Source organism: Phocoena phocoena, chromosome 7, assembly GCF_963924675.1.
Source record: "Phocoena phocoena chromosome 7, mPhoPho1.1, whole genome shotgun sequence".
In the NCBI taxonomy this organism is placed as follows: domain Eukaryota; kingdom Metazoa; phylum Chordata; class Mammalia; order Artiodactyla; family Phocoenidae; genus Phocoena; species Phocoena phocoena.
Genome location: NC_089225.1, coordinates 114,428,931 through 114,450,306, shown reverse-complemented (window position 1 = coordinate 114,450,306; position 21,376 = coordinate 114,428,931). Strand labels below are relative to the sequence as shown.

Here is a 21,376-nt window from a genome sequence, read left to right as displayed (position 1 = left end):
CCCCACGGGGAGAGCTCTAGAAAGTTACCTGGGAAGATGCCCCCAGGCCCCCACCTCCCGCCATGTGAGGGGGGGTGGCACACACAGAGCCTTGGTTGAGAGCTTTATTCCGGCCCCTGTGGGGCAGCAGCAGAAAGCTAGCCATCAGAGCTTCACAGCACCCAGGAGGCCCCACCCCCCCAGCACCCCAGAGGTACCAGGCTCCGGGTGCAGCCCCACCCAGGGCCCCTGGCGTTGGCCTCGCTCAGGCCTCATCCTCCTTCCGTCTTCCCTGCCCCTCTTCGGCCCCAGGGCTAGGGATGTCTCCTCCCCACGCTCCATGCCTGGGTTGTTCTGCCCACCTGGGCCTCGTGAGAGTGCCCCCAGCCCGATCCCGGAGCTCCTCGTCGCTGCTCACAGGTCCCCGCCTCAGCAGCACCGCCCAGGAGCCCGTGGCCCACCTCCTAGGCCAAGGTCACACACAGGGAGTCCTGGCTTTTGTGGGCCTTGGCTCTGGTGGGGCGGGCGGTCAGCGCAGATGCTTCCTGGAACTCCTTGGCCACGAAGTAGTAGCAGATGGCGTCCAGACAGCAGTTGGCGTCCGAGAGTCTGCTAGTGATCTGGAGGGCAAGATGGATGGCACAGGTGTGCAGGCCCATGGCTGTGCGCACAGCCAGCACCACGTGGAAGGGCAGGAAGCAGACCACGAACACGGCCAGGTTCGCCAGGACCATGCGGGAGGCCTTCCGGGTGGCTTCCGCCTGGCCTGCGTCGGCGGCTGGCGTCTGGGCCAGGGTGGTCACCACCTGCAGAGAGCAGAAGACCAGCACGGCCAGCGGCAGGTAGAAGCCCAGCAGCGAGAAGACCACGGTGTAGGATTTCTGCCCGGAGCAGCTGGAGAAGCAGAAGCCGCCGTCCTGCATATCCAGGAACCAGCGAAGCACCAGGGAGCCCAGTACCAGCACCCAGAGCACGGCGCACACGGCCACGGCCTGGCGTGGGGAGCGGAGCCTGCGGGCTCGCAGTGGGTGCCGCACGGCCACGTAGCGGTCCACGGCGATGGCCATGACCAGGCTGATGCTCATGTACCTGTTGGCCAGGTAGACGCCCTGGGACAGCTGGCAGAGTGGCGAGTCTGTGCTGCTCTTCAGGAAGTGCAGAAAGAAGGGCAGGGGCGCAGAGCAGGCAGAAGTCAGCCACGGCCAGGTTGGCCATGTAGACGCGGGTCTCCGTCCAGCACAGCAGACGGCAGCACAGCACCCACAGTGCCAGGCCGTTGAACAGCAGACCCAGCACCAGGAGCCAGCCCGTGTAGATGAAGAAGATGTACCTGGCCGCCTGGGGCCCGGGGAGCTCCCTGCAGCCGCAGGTACTGTTGTTCATGGTCCTGGGGCTGCAGGAGGGGAGCAGGGTGTGAGGCACGCAGGCCGCAGGCCGCAAGGGGAGCCCGGGCCCGCCCACCTCCGGCCAGGGATGCAGGCGGTGAGCGCCCACCCCGCAGTCAGGAGACCCCGGTTCACCTTCCCAAAGAAGAAATCAAAAGGAGCTCTGAGGCACCCTCCAGGCCGCCCCCCACCTGCTGGATGGGTGGGGAAACCAAGGCCTTCAGAGGCCCGCGGGCCCAAGGTGCACGGTGAGCAGACCCAGGGCTGGACCCAGCTCCCCTCCCCTCTCCCGAGCCCAGTCTGCAGGGACCTGTGTGCCGCTGGGCAGAGAGGAAATCGGGAGCCCACTGTCCACCTCCAGTCCCAGCCACCCCAACTCTGCCCGCTCTTGGGATGGGGGGGGCCAGGGGGGCCAGCCTCGCCCCAGACCCAGTACCATTCTCACAGCGTGGGGGGGACGCTCAGAGGCGACTCTGAGACAGGCCGAGGACAAAGCCCAGGGCCGCCTACTGCCGCCTCCCACCCGCTTGGCAAACCCAGCTGCAGGTGGTGCCTGAGTCTGACCCACACCTGCACCTCGGCGGGCTGGGCCGGCACCTGCCCCACCTGGCCTTTCCTGGCTGCTGAGGTTCAGGACAGCAGGGTCCGTGGCTCAGTCAACCAGCTCTCCAGAAAACTCCAGAACTCCGTCTCCCTCCTCCCTCCCCCCTCCTCCCTCCCCCCCTCCTCCCTCCTCCCCCTCCCTCCTCCCCCCGTCCTCTCCCTCCTCCCTCCCCCTCCCTCCTCCCCCTCCTCCCCCTCCCTCCTCCCCCTCCTCCCTCCTCCCTCCTCCCTCCCTCCCCCTCCCTCCTCCCTCCCTCCCTCCTTCCCTCCCTCCTCCCTCCTTCCCTCCCTCCTCCCTCCTACCAGTGCTTTATCCTCTTCCTGAGGGCACAGTGGCTGGGGCCACCCCAGGCGCCAGCCTCCCTCCCTCCCTCCCTCCGAGACCCTCCCCAGCTCTCTGCCCTGAGGTCCCACTTAGATTGGCCTGAGGCCACCCTGGGGTCAGGAGTCCCCTTGAGCTCCCTACAGCCAGGGCCATGAGGGCAGCCCTGCTCCTCCGGGTGCAGACCCGTGGCTCAGAGCCGACCTTAGGGTGGCCCTGGGCATCGTACACCCTGTCATCAGAAGCATGCACGTGGCCTCACCCTCCGTGCCTCTCGCTCCCCTGGACGTGCTCCGCGTGCTCCGTGACACAGCCTGGGGCTGCTGGGATCAGCTCACCAGGGTGGAGGTGGGCGGGGGTCAGCGCTCTGACATTCAGGGCCGGGGCAGATGGTGCAAAGGTCAGGCTCTGGCTTCACCCTGAGCCGGTCAGCACCCGGGGGTGCTGGTGTCAAACGTGCAGGACCACGGAGCACACATGCGTGAGTGGCGCAAGCCCACCAGACCCCCTCCCATCCCCCCACCTTTGTTTCTCTGGCTGGAAGGGCCTGGAGGGGTGGGGCGGGAGTGGCCTTCCTTCCCCCATGGGCACAGGCCCTGTTGGGGGCTCGCTGACCTTTAGGTGAGGTAGGGAAGGGGGTTCAGTCCACTCAGGGGAGGGCCCGCAGCCAGGTTGGTGTGTTCTGCTCCACCGGCCCCCTCCCCACACAGGAAGGGAAGAGTATTCCAGAGCCCGCGGCTGCAGTGTCGGGTTCACTGGTGTCTGGCATGGGGGCGCCCACTTCCTCAGCCACGGCCCCCTGGGAGCCTCCAGGCCACAGGCCACTAGGGAGGCAGGAGCACAGACCGTAGCCAGAGCAGAAGTCTTCCACCAGTTGCCCCCATTCCATCTCTGCTGAATTATAATTGCACATTTGCCAGCAGTTACGTTTCCATGGGCCCTTTCGCTGTGTGTGAAATCTCTACAGCCCCTAAGGAGCTTCTCTCCTCGTCTTTGCAGGGTTCTGCTTGTTCTCTCCCTGTTCTGAGCGACACGCCACTCTGCACAGGTTCTGTGACCCCCAGACCCATGCAGGCAGTCTCCTCAGACCCCGGAACCCACTGGAACAACTGCTGGGATCCTCCCTTCCTGTCCGCCTGCCCTGCTGGCCGCAGCCAGGCCAGCTGTGTGTGGCACCCCCAGCCCAGAACCCTCGGAGCCTACTGGGAATGTCCCCTGATTCTGCAGGCCCAGCTGCCACAGGGGGTCCTCCGTGCCATCTCCCCACCCGAGCTGGGTCCAGGGCCTACCCCTCACTACTCGGGCCAGTGGTGCCGCACCAGTGGATGGCTGCTGTCTCTTCTGGATCACCCACAGCCCAGGGCACTGCCTGGGCGGGAGAAGAGGAGGCAGGCCTGTCCCCTCCCTTGATGCCCTCCACTCAGACGGCTGCCTAGGGTCTGGGCCCCGGTCCACACACCCCGGGGCGTATAACTTTCAGTGTAGCCTCAGTGTGGCCCAATATTTTGTGCAGGAAAGTTAAAAAATCTAACTGCAGTCTTTCAATTTTCCCTTTTATAATAAAACAAACTAACCGTCAGGGAGAAGGACACCAACTTTGCAAGAGTCTCAAGGTGCACACGAGACTTTGAGGAAATGCCTTGTTCGTGGCACCTCATCTCTGTCCTTTAGGGTGAAAAAAGTTTGGGGAGTCAAGTCCCAAGGTCCAGCTCAAATAGCATGGGGTCCCCAGAAGGCATGGCAGCCAGTTGAGGCCCCTGCCTGTGCCAGGCGAGGGCGTGGGGCCCTCTGTGGAGAACAGGGGCCCCAGCTGGCCTCCTGCTTGGATGTACAGACCTGTCACCTCCAACAGACACTGTGCAGCCATGGCCCCGCGGCGGCTACGGCCCCTTGCAGCACGGCCGGTGCTCAGGGTGCTCGGCTGTCAGGGGCCCTCTGCCAGTTCCTGCTGGGGGAGGCTGGCCCGAGGGGTAGGAGGACCTCAGAGGTGTCGCTTCCTGCTCCAGGGGTGACAGTGAGATCAGTCGGCTTCCCCTGCAAGACGTGGGAAGTCACCCTCTGATTATGCGCTGAAATACCTTTGCTGTCACCTGGAGATGAGTCTGGTCATGTTTGGGAGGTCCAAGCCTCCCGCCAGCCCTCCCTGCTGGCCCCCCAAGGAACCCCGCAGACTCCCTGAATGGGATCTGGGGCAGAGAGTGGGCACAGACCCCTGTTGCCTGGGCACCATAGCGACCTCTGGAGCTGGGACCCCACTTTAGAAATAGCCCAGGATCCAGGATGAGTTTCACAAAGCAGCGCTCACTGTGCTAGGAAAACCCCACTCAGATACCTCCTCTTCCAGCTTCAGATGCTTGTCTCAACCCACGGATACATTTCAGAGACTTGAATGAGGTGGCAGTCCAGGCCCTGGGAGACACCCTAAGTTCCTCTGCACTGCTGTCCACGCTCATGCCCCCTTTCTAGACCATCACCTCCCGCGGATCTCCCCCATCAGGACACTCTGCTGAGGTGCAAAACCCTATCCCAGCCCCCACCTGCTGAGACCCCATCCCAGCCCCCACCTGCTGAGACCCCCATGCCAGCCCCCACCTGCTGAGACCCCATGCCAGCCCATACCTGCTGAGACCCCATCCCAGCCCCCACCTGCTGAGACCCCATCCCAGCCCCCACCTGCTGAGACCCCATCCCAGCCCCCACCTGCTGAGACCCCATCCCAGCCCCCACCTGCTGAGACCCCATGCCAGCCCCCACCTGCTGAGACCCCATCCCAGCCCCCACCTGCTGAGACCCCATCCCAGCCCCCACCTGCTGAGACCCCATCCCAGCCCCCACCTGCTGAGACCCCATCCCAGCCCCCACCTGCTGAGACCCCCATGCCAGCCCCCACCTGCTGAGACCCCATCCCAGCCCCCACCTGCTGAGACCCCATCCCAGCCCCCACCTGCTGAGACCCCATCCCAGCCCCCACCTGCTGAGACCCCATCCCAGCCCCCACCTGCTGAGACCCCATCCCAGCCCCCACCTGCTGAGACCCCCATGCCAGCCCCCACCTGCTGAGACCCCATGCCAGCCCCCACCTGCTGAGACCCCCATGCCAGCCCATACCTGCTGAGACCCCATCCCAGCCCCCACCTGCTGAGACCCCATCCCAGCCCCCACCTGCTGAGACCCCCATGCCAGCCCCCACCTGCTGAGACCCCATGCCAGCCCCCACCTGCTGAGACCCCATCCCAGCCCCCACCTGCTGAGACCCCATCCCAGCCCCCACCTGCTGAGACCCCATCCCAGCCCCCACCTGCTGAGACCCCATCCCAGCCCCCACCTGCTGAGACCCCCATCCCAGCCCCCACCTGCTGAGACCCCATTCCAGCCCCCACCTGCTGAGACCCCCATGCCAGCCCCCACCTGCTGAGACCCCATGCCAGCCCCCACCTGCTGAGACCCCATCCCAGCCCCCACCTGCTGAGACCCCATCCCAGCCCCCACCTGCTGAGACCCCCATCCCAGCCCCCACCTGCTGAGACCCCATGCCAGCCCCCACCTGCTGAGACCCCATGCCAGCCCCCACCTGCTGAGACCCCCATGCCAGCCCCCACCTGCTGAGACCCCATGCCAGCCCCCACCTGCTGAGACCCCCATCCCAGCCCCCACCTGCTGAGACCCCCATCCCTGCCCCCACCTGCTGAGACCCCATCCCAGCCCCAACCTGCTGAGACCCCCATGCCAGCCCCCACCTGCTGAGACCCCATGCCAGCCCCCACCTGCTGAGAGAGACCCCATCCCAGCCCCCACCTGCTGAGACCCCATCCCAGCCCCCACCTGCTGAGACCCCCATGCCAGCCCCCACCTGCTGAGACCCCCATGCCAGCCCCCACCTGCTGAGACCCCATCCCAGCCCCCACCTGCTGAGACCCCATCCCAGCCCCCACCTGCTGAGACCCCATCCCAGCCCCCACCTGCTGAGACCCCCATGCCAGCCCCCACCTGCTGAGACCCCATCCCAGCCCCCACCTGCTGAGACCCCCATGCCAGCCCCCACCTGCTGAGACCCCATCCCAGCCCCCACCTGCTGAGAGAGACCCCATCCCAGCCCCCACCTGCTGAGACCCCATCCCAGCCCCCACCTGCTGAGACCCCATCCCAGCCCCCACCTGTTGAGACCCCATCCCAGCCCCCACCTGCTGAGACCCCATCCCAGCCCCCACCTGCTGAGACCCCATCCCAGCCCCCACCTGCTGAGACCCCATCCCAGCCCCCACCTGCTGAGAGAGACCCCATCCCAGCCCCCACCTGCTGAGACCCCATCCCAGCCCCCACCTGCTGAGACCCCATCCCAGCCCCCACCTGCTGAGACCCCATCCCAGCCCCCACCTGCTGAGACCCCATGCCAGCCCCCACCTGCTGAGACCCCCATGCCAGCCCCCACCTGCTGAGACCCCATGCCAGCCCCCACCTGCTGAGACCCCATGCCAGCCCCCACCTGCTGAGACCCCCATGCCAGCCCCCACCTGCTGAGACCCCCATGCCAGCCCCCACCTTCTGAGACCCCATCCCAGCCCCCACCTGCTGAGACCCCATCCCAGCCCCCACCTGCTGAGAGAGACCCCATCCCAGCCCCCACCTGCTGAGACCCCATCCCAGCCCCCACCTGCTGAGACCCCATCCCAGCCCCCACCTGCTGAGACCCCATCCCAGCCCCCACCTGCTGAGACCCCCATGCCAGCCCCCACCTGCTGAGACCCCCATCCCAGCCCCCACCTGCTGAGACCCCCATGCCAGCCCCCACCTGCTGAGACCCCATCCCAGCCCTCATTCCGCTCTGAGACCCCATCCCAGCCCCCACCTGCTGAGACCCCATCCCAGCCCCCACCTGCTGAGACCCCATGCCAGCCCCCACCTGCTGAGACCCCCATGCCAGCCCCCACCTGCTGAGACCCCATCCCAGCCCTCATTCCGCTCTGAGACCCCTGGCCCCAGGGGCACTGGCCTGCTGGCACTGAGCCCCCGAAGCCTACGCAGGTGCTACCTGTAGGGGGTGGTGGGGAAGCAGGGCTGAGGTGAGCCGGTCCCCCTGACTGTACGCCTCCTTCAAGCCGGCAGGCGGTGGGCAGGCTGATGACAGCACAGTTGGGGTGACATGGCTCCCCACCACCTGCACCAGCCCGACCCCAGGGCTGCCTGGGGAAGTTTCTGGGAGAGGAAGTGGGGTGCAAGGGGCCGCCTGTGTCAACACCTCCAGAGGAGCGGTGTGCTTGCTAAGACAGCACCCGCTCTGGAGACGGCCCGAGCTAGCGAGTCCAGACCACCGGCGGCGCGGAGGCATCCTCTCTCCCATCGTCTCTGGCCTCTCTGGATGGCGCTGAGCCTTTCCCAGGGCTGAGCCCCGTGGCTGCGGTCGGTGCCTGCACCTCACCCCGGCACGCTGGCGGGAAGGCCCTGCACCTTCGCACGCACCACACCCACGCTGACGCTGACGGGGTGACCGCGGACACACGGGAGCTTCCTGCAGCTCTGCTCCAGCCGCAGGCTCGTCCCTCCCCTCCACCAGCTGCACCTCGTCACACCCACCTCCTGAGGGGCCTTCTTTCCAGACCGTCCCTTCCCCTGGTCTAGAGTGTTCTCCTCCCCCGCTCCGCCAGGCCCTCCCGGGGCGTTCTCTTCTCCCCACTCTGAGCTCAGGGCTGGGACACCCTGCTCAAAGGGCTACCCCCGCCCCCTGCAGAGCCCACCTCCAGGCTACGCAGCCCTCCGCTTGGGTCCCGCAGCACCTGGCCTCAGCACCTCTCTCTGCACAGACTGCCAGGGGCTGGGAGAGCTCCGACCCCAGCCCTGCCCATCTCCACAGGCGGAACCTGAGGCCCGAGAAGGGGAGTGGCTGGCCCAGGCCTCCTAAGCCTGCAGAGACCCTGCCCAGAGGCCCGAGGAGGGCCCGGGCTCCACCCTCCAGACCCAGGCCTGAGGGTCCTGCCGTGGGCTCCTCCCTTGCCTTGCCTGCTCTCTGCCCGTCCCCCGACCCCCAGTCTCCCCAGCCTCCTCCCCCGGCCCCTCCCTAGACCCCCACCCTGCCTGGCGTCCTCCACAGGGCTTCCCCTGAATGTCTACTGTGTCCTTGTTCTGGGACCCCACCCACTCTCGCGCATAGTAGGGCCTCAACAAATCCCGTTCACCGGTCAGCAGGGGCCCCAACCGGAGAATCCAACCGGGTGGCCAGCGCCAAGGAACAAGCAGATTCTTGGCCCATAGCGGGGCGCTGTAAACAGGAGTGGCCGCAGGCTCAGAACCCTGTCGGCCTGGAGTGGGATGGAGCGTCTCTCCCCACCTCCCTGCCCCACGGCCCTTCCCTCTACTGGCCCTTCGGCTAGCTCCCTCCCAGTGGAGGGAGCTGGGGCTGCTCAGGGGAGGGCCGGGTCCTTTCCTCAAGTCCCACTGGATCCCCTGGGCTCCGAGAGGCCTGGCCCATTCTCACTGCCGGCTGGTCTCAAAACCATAAAGGACCCTCCCCAGAGAAGGACTGGGAAGGACCCCGCTGCTGGCACCCACCGTGGAGCCCCCAGAGCCTCGGTGCTCAGGCTCAGACAGAGCCCCCCGCGCCTCGTCCCAGCACCCTCCTCTCCGGCTTTGCACCTGCTAGGGAGCCCACGTGGCAGGCCCGTGGGTGGTGGCGGTCCAGGCGCATGTCTGAAGGAGGGTCTCTCCTGCCCCTTCCTCCCGGCCCCCCACCCCTCCGAACGTTTGGGGTTTGAGACAAAAAGGCTGCTGGCAACAGCTGCAGCTGGGAGATATGCATCACTACCCTATCTAGGTGAGCCTCCCTTTGAGGGAAGTGCCCCCCGGAGGCAGAGTCACTCCAGCGTAGGCTCTGGACGTGGCCCAGGGCCCCTACCGCACCGCCACCGGGAACCTCACTGCTTCCGGGGCCCCAGCTTCCTCACCTCGGGTGGCAGCGAGGCCCATGCCGTCAGGGTCAAGGAGGGGACAAAGCCCTGAGAGTGGGGGATTCAGGACCCTGGCCGAGAAAGAGGACGAAGGACCCTGAGGACACCCAGGTGGGGTGTCCTGAGCCCGGCAGTGTGGCCCCTGGCCAAGGGCCTTGACCCACCCAGGCTGTCCTCCCCAGGCTACATACACTCTGTGTCCACTCCGACCTCACTCTACACTACGGTCTGCCCCTCTTCTGTGCCCACCCTCGCCGCCCCACGCGTGGGCAAACGTGCTGGACATGGCTGGTGGGGGGCGGGGGCGGGGGGCCATGGGCCAGGTGGGCGTACCCAGCACGGGGGCAGCGTGCAGTCATATCGCGAGGCTTCACAGAGGGCAGGTCAGGACCTGGAGGCTTCTTGAAGGAGGAGGCCCTGGAGCTGGACCCGGGAGGTGGGAGGAGAGGAGAGGGGGAGGGGCTTCCTGGAAGATGGAAGCGCGATGCCTGCCTCGGCACCGGGACAGAAGGCTGGAGATGAGCCACAACCTCTCTCGCACAATCCCCAGCACAGCTGGGCGGACGGGGCAGCTGGACTGCCCGCAGGGAGATGTGGCCGTTGGCGCAGGCGGAGGGGGACCCCGCGCAGCTGGCACCTCCAGAGCCTGACGGGGCTGTGGAGGCTGGTCTTCCATCCCGCCTCTCGGCCTGAGGCAAAGGAATGCCGGTCCCACCACCCTGCCTTTAATCCAGTACACGTTGACTCTCCGTTCTCGTGGATTCTGCATTATCTCTGATGTATTGAAATATTGCACCGAAGGACAGTTTATCTTGATTACTGACTCCTGCGGGGCCTCGTAGATGTGCCGAGGCCGAGGCCTCACTTGCCTCACCCTGGCCCAGGCGCCTGGCCGGGATGGCGTGGACCCGTGGGCCCGTGGGCCCTGGGCTCAGCCTTGGGCCTGGCATCCCTGCGAAGCTGAGAGAGGAGGCGTGGACTTCTGTCACTGCGGGCACTTTCTGTTCCCCTCTTCTCAGAAACCAGGCCTGGGAAACATCCCTCCCGCCTCCCGCTGGTTTGGCCAAAAGCCAGCCTGGGGGCCCTGTCAGGCTGCCCCTGCTGCCGCCGTAGTGGGGCAAGGTGGGGGTGACTGCAGGACGCCACGCGGGGAGTGGAGGAGGATGGGGGCACACCCCTCAGGAAACTGCGGGCGATGGGGACACGGCTCGGGGGAGGAAGAGGATCCCCCTTGCCCTCCTCCCGCTGGCCGGCAGCCCTGCCCTGGGCCGCCCGCTCTTCCTCGCAGTCCCTTCAGCCTTGTCCCGGGTCCTCACGTCAGCCACTCGAGCTCCCGCTCAACACTCCCCCCGCACCCTGAACCGCTGCCAGCCCTGTTCGCACTGGGCGGGTTGCTTCTCCCCCGCAGGCCCTGGGCCCTGGGTCCCCCCTGAGCCACCAGACCAGCCTCAGCTCCCCAGAGGAAGGCCAGGAGAGGCAGGGGACAGACCCTTCCGGTCTGGGCTGCCCCCTCGCCCCCTCCTCTCCGGCACCGTCCCCCCGTCCCCTCACCCAGCAGCCGCCGGCCTCTAGGAGCCCTTCTCTGCTGGGTCTGCCCCCCACCCCCCGGCCAGGCTCTTCCCAGCCTCACTCCCTTTGTCTCCCTGCAGGTTGGTCGGTCTCTCTCTCTCTTTCTCTCTCTCAGGGGCAATGGATGAGCCCAGGCCCCCGGCTCTGCCCACAGCCTCACAGCCCCTCAGGGGACCCGGCGGTGGGATCCACAGACCAGAGGCACGGCCAGATGGGGCCTCGCAGGCCCAACTGCCCGCCACCTGGGGAGAGCCACCTGGGGAAGGCATCCTTCTGTGACTGGACGTTGGGAATCGGCCAGCAAGGGGACGAGGCCAGGAATCAGCCCTCTGTCCTCAGGCGCCTTCATGGCACCTTGGCTGGCCTCCTGTCTGCTGGAAGCGCACTCAAGTGTCACTGGCTGGGGTGACACAGTGGCTGGAATTGGACAGGAGCCGGGGAGTTGATCCTCATGGGGCAGGAGACCTGGGGTTCTCTGTACTAGACTCCCTACCTTGATATATAGTTGAGCTTCCCGTAATAAAAAGTTTATAAAAATAGAGACACAGGTGCATGGCTGGGGAAGGGTCTGCGTTAGGTGGGCAGATGAGGTGGCCGGTCAGCAAGGGCACGTGGAACGGGAGGGGCTGCCTGCCCGAGTCCAGCTCTTCGGCCCAAGGTGCCCTCAACCCAAGACTTGCTCTGTGCCAAGCCTGGCGCTCACCCGGCCGCCAGCGCCGGGCCTCGGGCACGACCCATGACTCATCTCCGTGCATTGCCCGCTGGCCGGGCGGAGAGGGGACGGCACCACAGGAGTGGGTTGAGGGGCGGGGAAAGCCACCCGCCTCCCTCCTAGACCCCACCTCCTGCCCGCCAGCCCCGCCTGGCTCAGCGGCAGATGCCACCACGGCCAGCAGGGGCCCTCCCGCGGAAGGCCTCCAGCCCCTGCCCCTGTGGCTGCCACCTCTGTCCTTCCACAAAGCCGCTACGTGGCCTCTGTGACCCGCCCTGCTCACCCTGCCCCCCCATTCGCTCATTTGTTCACCCACTCAGCAAATGTGGCTGAGCGGGAAAGGGTGTGGGCAGGAGGGCAGGGGGTGCCAGAGCCCCGGCAGCCGCCCTCAGGGCCTGGCTGTGCTGCAGACAGGGGACAGGGAGGCCAGCTCCCACGGGCCACCTTTGGACGCCCACTGTGTCACCCGCACGAGCTCGTGTTTCCCCCTCAAACGGTGGAGTCAGTGGGACGCAGCCAGAGAGGGAGAGCACTGGGCTTGGAAACACCAGGGAGGACGTGGCGGCCATGCCGCCTGCCCGCCCTCGGCCTCTGGCCTCCACTGCCACCCGCTCCCCACCCGGCCAGGGAGCCCACGGGGGGCCGGCTCTGAGCGGCCCAGGGATGGCTGCCCTGTTTCCAGGAACGAGCAGGCACATCCGGGGCGGAGCCTGTGGTCCTCGGGCCAGACGGCCAGCGCTGCAGATGCTCTCCAGGCTCTGGAATGTCCCTCTGTCTGTGACCGCCGCACAGGCCAGGGGCCCGGCGGACAGAGGCCATGGGTCCAGGGCACGCACTCTGGTGCCCTGGGGCGGGCATCCCTGGCGTCCGGCCGTCCCGGCGCCGCTACTCTCTCACTGCAAGCTCGCCCACCCAGTCCCCCTCGTAAACCCCTGGTGCCCCCAGACAGACCCCGCCTCTGCCCTCCTATGCTCTGCATCCCCTTCCTACCCCCATGCTCCCTTCACCCTGGGACCCCTTGGTGCCCAACAGAGGCCAAGCCAGGGATGTCCAGTCCTCTCCCAGCTGGCTGAGGGCAGGGGCGCCTGACGGCCCATCAGGCCTCCTCTGGGGTGGCTCCCAGGCCGCCCGCTCCGTCACCTGCCCTGAACCCCGGGACCCCTCCCGCAGGGTCGGTGGGTGGGCCGTGGCGCTGCTCCAACCGCAGGTTCCTGCCTGCTCCAGGGTCTCCTTCCCCTTTCTCTGCCTGGGGTTTCTCTGCCTGGAAGGCAGCTGCTGGCCCCGTGACAGCCCCCCCTGGGACTCCACGTCCCCGGGCGGCCCTCCAGCGCCAGCACCCCACCTGGTCTCGGGCTTCCCTTCCCAGCAGAGATGGCCATCCTGGCCCGCGCCACCCCACCCAGGCATCCCCTGCCCACTCTCCGCCCTCCTTCCTCACCAGGTGGCCAGTCCCCTGCAGGGGCCCCCACTGCCCAACAGCAGCTCCCAGGCCCTGCTCCCGGCGGCGACCTCGGGCTGGGGAGTCCAATGGGCAGAGAGCAACCCAAGTGTGTGCCCAGCACACATCATCCTTGCCTTAAAGTCAGCAGCTGGGTTCAGAGCAGGCGGGGGCGCGTCTCCCTTGAAAGGCTCCTGTCTCTCTATGAGGGGTTTCCCCCTTCCCCCCTCCCCTAAGGGCAGCCGGCCTTTAGCTCAGGCTGCTTTCAGCCAGTCTGTCTGGGGCGAGCCCAACTTAACAAGCACCCTGCCCACCTATGCACAGGTATGTATATACACATGCGTGTACACAGACGTGCACACACACGTACACAGACACAGACGCAGGCACAGGCACGGATACACGCATGCACACATATGTATACACACACACATGTATGTGCGTGCACACACACCACAGCAGTTCGGGGCGGATTCAGGGGCCCCACCCTCGCACCTGTTCACCCTCACCTGGGCCTCCAACCTCTGCCCTTACCTCCCCCACCTGCCCGTCCTGGGCCCCTTGCAGCAGGCCTGCCACCCCATCTACCAGCTGTTCGTTTCCCCCCACTATCTGCTGAGTGCCCTCTGGCAGCCCCTGAGCCAAGCAGCTGGTCTCCTGCTTGAGGTCAGAGTCAGTCTGCACAGCCCCATGTGGTGGGGCTGCACTTCCAGGAAGTCAGTACTGGGGCAGATTGGTCAGACTGCAGGGCTGTGGAAAGCTGCTGGGGCTGCTCCTGTTTAGATAAGCGGCCAGTAGAGGGGTGGGGCGTGCGGAACGTGCCCCGGCGGGGGGGGGGGGGGCGGCTGGCTGCAAGAGCAGCTTCCGGAGCAGGACAGAGCACGACACAACTCGTGAGACCCGTCCCCAGGGAAGCGCTGCCGGCCGAGAGGATGGGCCCCTTGTCGGCCATGGTGCTGCGATGCTCCCCCCGCTGCACTTCCCCCCCTGGAGAAGCCTGGCCTGGGTCTGGCTGACTGCTTGCCTCCCCTGGGGGCCCAGCCCTCTGCAGAGCCTGGCTAGACGGCAGTACAGTACCTCAGGCCCACACGTTCTCCCAAAAGACGTCTGCGCGCACAGTGTCTGCTTCTCCCAACCCCTCCTTGCTCCGCCACTGGGATTTGGGACCCACCATGGTCAGCACATAGAGGCATCCTCCCTGAGGGGGCCCTCTGGCTGCCATGTCATAGACCCAGCAGGCCCTGGCAGACCACCTTGTTCCATCTCCCAGCAGCACTGGGCAGAGATGAACTATCCCTAGTTCTTTACTTTTAAAATGTTTTAATGAAACGTTAACTAGGTCTAATGCACACCAGGTACCTGTGCACAGGTAAGGGGGAGGCCCTCGGCCTCTGAGGCCCCCTTGCATGCTGTCTGGATCTGGCTGCAGGACCCAGGGCACAGGCTAACTGCTGGGCCACTGCCCTTCTGGCTCTGAGACAGTGGTGCACTCACCTTATTTTGCTCTTTCCTCTCTGGCTTCTCCTCTCACATCCCTGTTGTTCTCCATGTGGGTCCCTAACTTGGGGTTTGCTGGGGTTTGGTCCTGGGCCCTTTCTCGCCCCATCACACACTCTCCATACAGATTCACCCAGTCCTGTTGATTCAAGAATCACCCCTATCCCCTGACCGCTCTGCCAGCTCCAGCCCAGACCTCTGGACCACACGTGGACTGTCCACAAGGCATCTTCTCTTGGACATATAACAAGCACTTTAAGCGTAACTTGACCAGAACTGACCACATCATCAAGCCCCTTCATCATACCCCCATGCTGTAATCTTCCTTCAAAGTTCCCCATCTCAGAGAATGATCCCTCTTGTTGCCCAGGCCAGATATTTGAGTGTCATTCTTAACACACAAATTTCCCCTCCCTCCTACATCTAATCAGTCATTGATAAGTTAAGTATGCAGATTGTAAGCACAATAGCAATCATTGAAAAGATAAAACAGGGAGGCATAATAAATAAACCAACAGAGGACATAAATGGAATATGAAACAAAGTACTCAATTAATCCAAAAGTGGGAGGAAAAGAGACAAAGAATAGATGAGATAAATAGAAAACAATAGCAAGATGGTAGATCTAGCCCAACCATATCAATAATCACATTAAATATAACTGGTCTAAACACTCCAATTAAAAGGCAAAGATTATCAAACTGATTAAAAATGCAAGAAGTGACAATACACTCTCTAAATGATATACACTTTAAACAAACAGATAGATTAAAAGCAAAAAATGAAAGCAAAGTGAAAGAATGGAAGAAGATGTAAAATGAAAACACTGATCATAAGAAATTTGGGATGGCTGTATTGATATCTAAGTAGACTTCAATACAGGGACTCTTACTGGAGATAAAAAGGTGACACTTCATATTGATAAAAGGATCAACTCAGAAGAATAAGTAGACAAATCCACACTTATGATAGGTTATTTTGACACTCCTCTCTCAGTAACTGAGAAAAAAATTATTAAGGATATAGTAGACTTGAACAACATCAATCGACTTGCCCACACTGATGTCCACAGAGCAGCATACCCAACAAGAGCAGAATAACCATTCTTTTCAAGTACACATGAATAGTCTCCAAAATAGGCTATATACTGGGCCAGAAAGCAAGTCTCAAAACAATTAAGAGGATTTAAATCATATAGAATATGTTCTTCAAATACAACACAACTAAATGAGAAATCAGTAGCAAAAGATATAAGCTATCTAAAGAATGCCCAAATATTTGGAAATTAAGCAACATAAGTATAACAAACTCAAGGTTAAATAGGTAATCAAAGGGAAATCAGAAAATATTTTGAACTAATTGATATGAAAACACAACTTATCAATATTTGTGAGATAAAGCTAATGCAGTGTTTAGAGAAAAACTTGTAGCTTTAAGTGCTGATACTGGGAAAGAGAAAAGGCCTAAAATCATTCATCTAAGATTTCACTTTGGGAAGCTATGAAACAACAACAACAACAAACTAAACCCAAGTAAGTAGAAGAAAGGAAATAAGAAAAGGTAAAAGTAATATAATAGAAAAATAACAACAGAGAAAAATCAATAAAATGGAAGTTGGTTCTTTGAAAAGATCAATGAAGCTGGTAAACCTCTGGCTAAACTGATCAAGAAAAAAAAAATCCAGACAAAGGATCATTCACTCCTTGATCAGCTGGAGGCAATGGAACTCACACTGGATACAAACAGACTGACTTTAAATCCCAGCGCTTGCTACTTACTAGCTGTGGCCAGATGATCTCTGTGTTCCTCTTTACCCTCATTTTGTAAAACACACGTAATACAAGATTATGTATTGGAGCCTGAATCAAGATGGCAGAGGAGAAGGACGTGCTCTTACTCTCTCTTGTGAAAAAACCAGAATCACAACTAACTGCTGAACAGTCATTGACAGGAAGACACTGGAACTCACCCAAAAAAGATACCCCACATCCAAAGACAAAGGAGAAGCCGCAATGAGAAGGTAGTAGGGGTGCAATCCAATAAAATCGAATCCTATAACTTCTGGTTGGTTGACTCACAAACTGGAGAACACTTATACCACAGAAGTCCACCCACTAGAGTGAAGGTTCTGAGCCCCATGTCAGGCTTCCAAACCTAGGGCTAGGGCAATGGGAGGAGGAATTCCTAGAGAATCAGACTTTGAAGTCTAGTGGGATTTGATTGCAGGACTCTGACAGGACTGGGGGAAACAGAGACTCCACTCTTGGAGGGCGCACACAAAGTAGTGTGCACATTGGGACCCAGGGGAAGTGACCCCAAGGGAGACTGAACCAGACCTACCTTCTAGTGTTGGAGGGTCTCCTGCAGAGGCGGTGGGTGGCTGTGGGTCACCATGAGGACAAGGACACGGGCAGCAGAAGTTCTGGGAAGTACTCCCTGGCGTGAGCCCTCCCAGAGTCCACCACTAGCCCCACCAAAGAGCCTGAAGGCTCCAGTGTTGGGTTGCCTCAGGCCAAACAACCAACAGGGAGGGAACCCAGCCCTACCCATCAGCAGTCAAGTGGATTAAAGTTTTACTGAGCTCTGCCCACCAGAGCAACACCCAGCTCTACCCACCACCAGTCCCTCCCAGCAGGAAACTTGCACAAGCCTCTTAGATAGCCTCAACCACCAGAAGGCAGACAGCAGAAGCAAGAAGAACTACAATCCTGCAGCCTGTGGAACAAAAACCACACTCACAGAAAGGTAAGATGAAAAGGCAGAGGACTTTGTACCAGATGAAGGAACAAGATAAAACCCCAGAAAAACAACTAAATGAAGTGGAGATAGGCAACCTTCCAGAAAAAGAATTCAGAATAATGATAGTGAAGATGATCCAGGACCTTGGAAAAAGGATGGAGGCAAAGATCAAGAAGATGTAAGAAATGTTTAACAAAGACCTAGAAGAATTAAAGAACAAACAAACAGATGAATAATACAATAACTGAAATAAAAACTACACTAGAAGGAATCAATAGCAGAATAACTGCGGCAGAAGAACGGATAAGTGACCTGGAAGACAGAATGGTGGAATTCACTACCGCAGAACAGAATAAAGCAAAAAGAATGAAAAGAAATGAAGGCAGCCTAAGAGATCTCTGGGACAACATTAAATGCAACAACATTCACATTATAGGGGTCTCAGAAGAAGAGAGAGAGAAAGGACCCAAGAAAATATTTGAAGAGATTATGGTTGAAAACTTCCCTAACATGGGAAAGGAAATAGCCACCCAAGTCCAGGAAGCGCAGAGAATCCCACACAGGATAAATCCAAGGAGAAACACGCCAAGACACATAATAATCAAACTGGCAAAAATTAAAGACAAAGAAAAATTATTGAAAGCAGCAAGGGAAAAACAACAAATAACATACAAGGGAACTCCCATAAGGTTAACAGCTGATTTCTCACCAGAAACTCTACAAGCCGGAAGGGAGTGACATGATATACTTAAAGTGATGAAAGCGAAGAACCTACAACCAAGATTACTCTACCCGGCAAGGATCTCATTCAGATTCGATAGAGAAATCAAAAGCTTTACAGACAAGCAAAAGCTAAGAGAATCCAGCACCACCAAACCAGCTCTACAACAAATGCTAAAGGAACTTCTCTAAGTGAGAAACATAAGAGAAGAAAAGGACCTACAAAAACAAACCCAAAACAATTAAGAAAATGGTCATAGGAACATACATATGGATAATTACCTTAAACGTGAATGGATTAAAAGCTCCAACCAAAAGACACAGGCTTGCTGAATAGATACAAAAACAAGACCAATATATATGCTGTCTACAGGAGACCCACTTCAGACCTAGGGACATACAGACTGAAAGTGAGGGGATGGAAAAAGATATTCCAGGCAAATGGAAATCAAAAGAAAGCTGGAGTAGCAGTACTCATATCAGATAAAATAGACTTTAAAATAAAGAATGTTACAAGAGACAAGGAAGGACACTACATAATGATCAAGGGATCAATCCAAGAAGAAGATATAACAATTATAAATATATATGCACTCAACACAGGAGCACCTCAATGCATAAGGCAACTGCTAACAGCTATAAAAGAGGAAATAAACAGTAACACAATAATAGTGGGGGACTTTAACACCTCACTTACACCAATGGACAGATCATCCAAAATGAAAATAAACAAGGAAACAGAAGCTTTAAATGACAAAATAGACCAGATAGATTTAATTAATATTTATAGGACATTCCATCCAAAAACAGCAGATTACACTTTCTTCTCAAGTGTGCATGGAATATTCTCCAGGATAGATCACGTCGTGGGTCACAAGTCAAGCCTCAGTAAATTTAAGAAAATTGAAATCACATCAAGCATCTTTTCTGACCACAACGCTATGAGATTAGAAATCAATTACAGGGAAGAAAATGTAAAAAACACAAACACATGGAGGCTAAACAATACGTTACTAAATAACCAAGAGATCACTGAAGAAATCAAAGAGGAAATCAAAAAATACCTACAGACAAATGACAATGAAAACACGACGATCCAAAATCTATGGGATGCAGCAAAAGCAGTTCTAAGAGGGAAGTTTATAGCTATACAAGCCTACCTCAAGAAACAAGAAAAATCTCAAATAAACAATCTAACCTTACACCTAAAGGAACTAGAGAAAGGAGAACAAACAAAACCCAAAGTTAGCAGAAGGAAAGAAGTCATAAAGATCAGAGCAGAAATAAATGAAGTAGTAACAAAGAAAACAATAGCAAAGATCAATAAAACTAAAAGCTGGTTCTTTGAGAAGATAAACAAAATTGATAAACCACTAGCCAGACTCATCAAGAAAAAGAGGGAGAGGACTCTAATCAATAAGATTAGAAATGAAAAAGGAGAAGTTACAACAGACACCGCAGAAATACAAAGCATCCTAAGAGACTACTACAAGCAACTCTATGCCAATAAAATGGACAACCTGGAAGAAATGGACAAATTCTTAGAAAGGTATAAACTTCCAAGACTGAACCAGGAAGAAATAGAAAATATGAACAGAACAATCACAAGTAATGGAATTGAAACTGAGTAAAAATCTTCCAACAAACAAAAGTCCAGGACCAGATGGCTTTACAGGTGAATTCTATCAAACATTTAGAGAAGCGCTAACACCCACCCTTCTCAAACTCTTCCAAAAAATTGCGGAAGAAGGAACACTCCCAAACTCATCCTATGAGGCCACCATCACCCTGATACCAAAACTAAAGATACTACATAAAAAGAAAACTACAGACCAATATCACTGATGAATATAGATGCAAAAATCCTCAACAAAATACTAGCAAACAGAATCCAAAAACACATTAAAAGGATCATACACCATGATCAAGTGGGGTTTATCCCAGGGATGCAAGGATTCTTCAATATATGCAAATCAGTCAATGTGATACACCATATTAACAAATTGAAGAAGAAAAACCATATGATCATCTCAATAGATGCAGAAAAATCTTTTGACAAAATTCAACACCCATTTATGATAAAAACTCTCCAGAAAGTGGGCATAGAGGGAACTTACCTCAACATAATAAAGGCCATATATGGCAAACCCACAGCAAACATTATTCTCAATGGTGAAAATCTGAAAGCATTTCCTCTAAGATCAGGAACAAGACAAGGATGTCCACTCTCGCCACTATTATTCAACGTAGTTTTGGAAGTCCTAGCCACGGCAATCAAAGAAGAAAAAGAAATAAAAGGAATACAAATTGGAAAAGAAGAAGTAAAACTGTCACTGTTTGCAGATGACATGATACTGTACCTAGAGATTCCTAAAGATGCCACCAGAAAACTACTAGAGCTAATCAATGAATTTGGTAAAGTTGCAGGATACGAAATTAATGCACAGAAATCTCTTGCTTTCCTATACACTAATGATGAACAATCTGAAAGAGAAATTAAGGAAACACTCCCATTTACCACTGCAACAAAAAGAATAAAATACCTAGGAATAAACCTACCTAGGGAGACAAAAGACCGGTATGCAGAAAACTATAAGACACTGATGAAAGAAATTAAAGATGATACCAACAGATGGAGAGATATACCATATTCTTGGATTGGAAGAATCAATATTATGAAAATGACTATACTACCCAAAGAAATCTACAGATTCAATGCAATCCCTATCAAGTTACCAATGGCATTTTTTACAGAACTAGAACAAAAAATCTTAAAATTTGTATGGAGACACAAAAGACCCCGAATAGCCAAAGCAGTCTTGAGGGAAAAAAACGGACCTGGAGGAATCAGACTCCCTGACTTCAAACTATACTACAAAGCTACAGTAATCAAGACAATATGGTACTGGCACAAAAACAGAAATACAGATGAATGGAACAGGATAGAAAGCCCAGAGATAAACCCACACACCTATGGTCAACTAATCTATGACAAAGGAGGCAAGGATAGATAATGGAGAAAAGACAGTCTCTTCAATAAGTGGTGCTGGGAAAACTGGACAGCTACATGTAAAAGACTGAAATTAGAACACTCCCTAACACCATACACAAAAATAAACTCAAAATGGATTAGAGACCTAAATGTAAGACCGGACACTATAAAACTCTTAGAGGAAAACATAGGAAGAACACTCTTTGACATAAATCACAGCAAGATATGTTTTGATCCATCTCCTAGAGTAATGGAAATAAAAACAAAAATAAACAAATGGGACCTAATGAAACTTCAAAGCTTTTGCACAGCAAAGGAAACCATAAGCAAGATGAAAAGACAACCCTCAGAGTGGGAGAAGATATTTGCAAACGAATCAACGGACAAAGGATTAATCTCCAAAATATATAAACAGCTCATGCAGCTCAATATTAAAAAAACAAACAACCCAATACAAAAATGGGCAGAAGACCTAAATAGAC

The 21,376-nt window shown here is 57.2% G+C and overlaps 1 protein-coding gene across 1 annotated transcript; it reads right to left on the bottom strand.

The window, feature by feature from the left end:
- Positions 1-443: 443 nt before the first annotated feature.
- Positions 444-1,365, bottom strand: GPR35 (G protein-coupled receptor 35). Its single transcript, XM_065881024.1, is given in 2 exon segments — positions 444-1,151; positions 1,153-1,365. Coding segments are annotated over 2 exon segments (918 nt in total). The 5' UTR covers positions 1,363-1,365.
- Positions 1,366-21,376: the final 20,011 nt, after the last annotated feature.